Source organism: Bison bison, unplaced genomic scaffold (genome assembly GCF_000754665.1).
Source record: "Bison bison bison isolate TAMUID 2011002044 unplaced genomic scaffold, Bison_UMD1.0 scf7180017864143, whole genome shotgun sequence".
Taxonomy (NCBI): Eukaryota; Metazoa; Chordata; class Mammalia; order Artiodactyla; family Bovidae; genus Bison; species Bison bison.
Window position 1 is genome coordinate 8,094,037 of NW_011494715.1, and position 3,861 is coordinate 8,097,897.

The 3,861-nt window shown below is 52.2% G+C and overlaps 1 protein-coding gene across 1 annotated transcript in view; it reads left to right on the forward strand.

Annotated features, from left to right (window-relative positions):
• Window positions 1–3,031, forward strand: part of TSHZ2 (teashirt zinc finger homeobox 2) — a 393,350-nt gene extending 390,319 nt beyond the window's left edge. The window contains exon 3 of the mRNA XM_010840297.1: window positions 2,652–3,031. Coding sequence (XP_010838599.1) covers window positions 2,652–2,965 — 314 coding nt within the window. The 3' untranslated portion in view covers window positions 2,966–3,031. The remainder of the gene's footprint in view (window positions 1–2,651) is intronic.
• The last annotated feature ends 830 nt before the right edge of the window (window positions 3,032–3,861 follow it).

Here is a 3,861-nt window from a genome sequence, read left to right on the forward strand (position 1 = left end):
GACGTGGGAGGGGGGTTCAGGATGGGGGGACATATGCACCCCTGGGTGATTCATGTCAATGTATGGCAAAAACCACCACAATATTGTAATTTGCCTCCAATTAGAATAAATACATTAAAAAAAATTAGCTAGAACATACACTTCTGCCTCAACAATAATCATTTTAAAACTTGTAATTTAAATAACGCATTTTAATTTTTAAAAGAAGAATCTTGATTGTAGATAAAGGATTTCAGGTCTGTAAAGGAGTGTTTAACAGACTCTGCTGATGTCCGACACATCTCCAGAGCACTTACTCGCACAGAAAGACGCCCTCCGCCCCCAGCGGCCGCCCTGGGCCTCAGGCCTTCCCCTGAGCAGCGGTGCGGGCCGAGCTGACGGTGAGACCCCCGAGAGGCCCGGCTGCCCTGATGGTGACCCTCTCCACCAGGCGTCCGGAACCAGCTCCTGCCCACTCGTGCCCTGGCTGCGCCCCTGGGATCATCGCCCGCCTGCACTTAACCTCGTGTCTTTGTCTCAGGGTCTTCTGGGGAACCTCAACCCAGACGGGCTGTTCCGACGCACTTGCTTGGAAAAGGGTTGCGTGTGACGGCGCTGGGCGCCGCCGCTCCGGGGTCTGTGGGTGTGCGATGCCGCGCGATGCCAGGAGAGACCCCGGGGCCTCGATTAGCCCTCCTCAGGCGGCTCTCTCAGGACTGCGAGTCTCCCGGTTCTGGGCCAATCTTTCTTTTATAGTATAATCCATGTACCATATTATATAAGTTACAGGTTACAAAATGGTAATTCACAGTATTTAAGTGAATTGCTTCATTTATAGTTATGATAAAATATTGACTATGTTCCCTATGTTGTACGATATAACCTCATGGCTTGTTTTATACCTAATACTTTGCACCTCTTAATCCCCCGTCCCGAACCTGCCCCTCCCCCTTCCCTCTCCCCAGCGGTCACCACTCGTTTGTTCTCTGTATTCAGATCTATTTCTTTTTTGTTATGTTCACAAGTTCCTTGTATTTTTTTAGATTCTACTTATAGGTGATATCATGCAGTACTTGACTTTCCCTATCTGACTCACTTTGCTTAGCATGCTGCTGCTGCTGCTGCTAAGTCCCTTCAGTCGTGTCCGACTCTGTGCAACCCCATAGACGGCAGCCCACCAGGCTCCTCTGTCCATGGGATTCTCCAGGCAAGAACACTGGAGTGGGCTGCCATCTCCTTCTCCAATGCATGAAAGTGAAAAGTGAAAGTGAAGTCGCTCAGTCGTTTCCGACTCCTAACGACTCCATGGACTGCAGCCCACCAGGCTCCTCTGTCCGTGGTATTTTCCAGGCAAGAGCACTGGAGCGGCTGCCGTCGCCTCCTCCTTCCTCAGCATAATACCCTCCAAGTCCGTCCACGTTGCTGCAAATGGCAGATTTTCCTTCTTTTTTAAGGTGAATAATATTCCGTGGTATATACACACCAAATCTTCATCCGTTCATCTGTCGTTGGACACTTAGGCCACGTCCGCATTTCGGGCTATAGTACGTAACGCTGCTGTGAACACTGGCGTGCGCGTAGGCTTGCAAGCTAGTGTCTCTGTGTTTGGGGACACATTCCCAGGAGTGGGAGCGCCGAGTCATACAGCGGTTCTGGTTTCGGTGTCTTGAGGACCCTCTGTATCATTCTCCGCAGTAGCTGCACCGGTTTGCATTCTCCAGCACTGAAACACCCAGCCCCTGCAAACCAGCCTCTGACCTCCAGGGGTTGCTGTGTCAGATCCACGAATTAAAGCCCACCACACGAATGAGCAAAGCTGCCTAGCTGCGGGAAAAGTCGCACAGATAGAAACAGCTTTTGTTTCCCACTTTGAGCAGAAACATGGATTCATAGAGCTTCCATCCTTTCATTGAGCAGTACTTATTGAACACCTGCTCTCGGTCAGGCACTGGATATACAGCGGTGTACAACACTCACAAGATCACTTCCCTTATCAAGTTAGGAGAGGGTGATAATAAATAAACCTCTAACAAGTGGATTATATTAAGTGAAAGAAAATAGAGAAAAAGAAAACACGACAGGGACAGAAGGGGAGGCTAGAGGTGATGGTGCGGATTTTTTTAAAGGCAGGTCAGAGAAGACCTCGCATGAGAGTGATGAACGGCAAAGACACTGATCCTTAAGGTCCAGGATCTGCCTCCTCGCTAAAGCAGCAGCGAGCACGGTGTAGGCTGCAGAGGGTCCAACCCCTAGAAGGTACTTGCGCTCAGCACAGCAAAGATCGCCCCGTCCGAAGGCAGAGCCCAGACTTGCAAGATCGTCTGACTTTCCAGGGAAAACTGAGGGATATGTCGCCTCCACAGAGGGCTGCCCACCAGCAGGGCAAAGTTCCTGGCAACTTTAGGATGTTCAAACTTTCTCCACAGTATTTTTAAAACAATAGCCAGAAAGTTGTGCAGATGGCCCATCTTGAACATCCTGCCCAAGCTCCCCTGAGTCAGCATGCCCTGCCTGCGGTGGGGAGGGGAGGCGAAGGCAGAGAGAAGACGAGTCCTAAGGTAGGATTTTCTGGGCTCACTTGTTCTCTTCGCAGCACACCCAGAGCGTTGGAAGCGTCGCCTTGCTTTTTGTCCCTATTTCACAGGGAGGTTTGTGCCTTTTTTTTCCTCCAGCGCGTCCGGACGGCGTGTTGCTGGAGATCCCAGTGGGAAAGCCCCAAATAGAAAAGCCATCTTTGCTCCTGGAGCTCCAGGCTTGGCAGAGGGGCACTTCCTTGGCAGAGCTGCACCAACATTTCCAGGACGCAACTGCCAGCTCCAGCAGAACTTCCAGCGGCAGCTTTACAACCCTCTGTCATCCAAACCGCTATCTGGGCAGAGGCCTGATTACTTCTAATGACTCTGTTGCTATAGCGATGGCCAAGTCCTCCGTCATCCTGCCGTGGCCTGGAAGGCCTCACCTTTTAGGGAAGACGTGCTCCTTGTAAAGCCTGGAGGTGCTAACGGCCTCTCTGCAGGATGCTGGCCTGGTGCGGAGAGGCAGGACTGCCGAGAACGACAATGCCAGTGTGCAGACTGCCCCTGAAACCGGGGGGATAGTTTGCCCCTTACCAAAGATGCCCCAACTCAGGAAAATCTTTGTCCTCGAACATTTGTGGATTCCTCTGGCTCCTGAAGAAACCAAGGCCAGAGAATAAAGGGTGTTTTTGTAATGAAGAGTGATGCTTGGGCAAAATTGACTGGCCTGTTTCCTGGTTCAAAAGCCCTCTCCTTAGCGGTCAGTTGACTTAACCGTAGGCTCCCGGTGTGTTGCATGCACGTGTAACCAGGGTGTTGCCAACAGCTCGCCCAGGTTGGAGGTCTGTGGCTGGTCATTCACACACACACAGGGGTTCTACACCACCCCCTCACCTGGTCACCACACCGCTGTTTGGGAGTTCTCCCAGTGTCCCGGGCTTTGCAAGCGGGGATTTCTGCGTAGAGTAAGTCAAATGGAAACAGTGATGTCTTGGGATATGGATGAATGGCCCTTCAGCCAGGGAGTGACTGGCTAGATGCTGGATTCTGACAAACGGGCGGTGTGGTGACAAGCAGTGGTCCACGGCGACAGTACGCCATGCCTGCTGGCCCTGGCTGCCCAGCTCCATGACATCTGTCATCCCACTGCCGGCCTAGCTGCTGGGATGCCTCAGTCAAAGCCACTCGTCCCCATCGAAGTCCTTCCGAGTACCAGTCGGTCCATCTTCTGAAAAAGCCCCCAGCTCGGATGGCAGGGACCCGTAGGAGCCGCGTCTTTTCCATCAGCTGAATCCCTTGCGAGTCTGATGCTCTGAGGACAGTTCCTTTGCCAAGAGCAGGGCCCCCGTCACCTCCGCCACAAAAG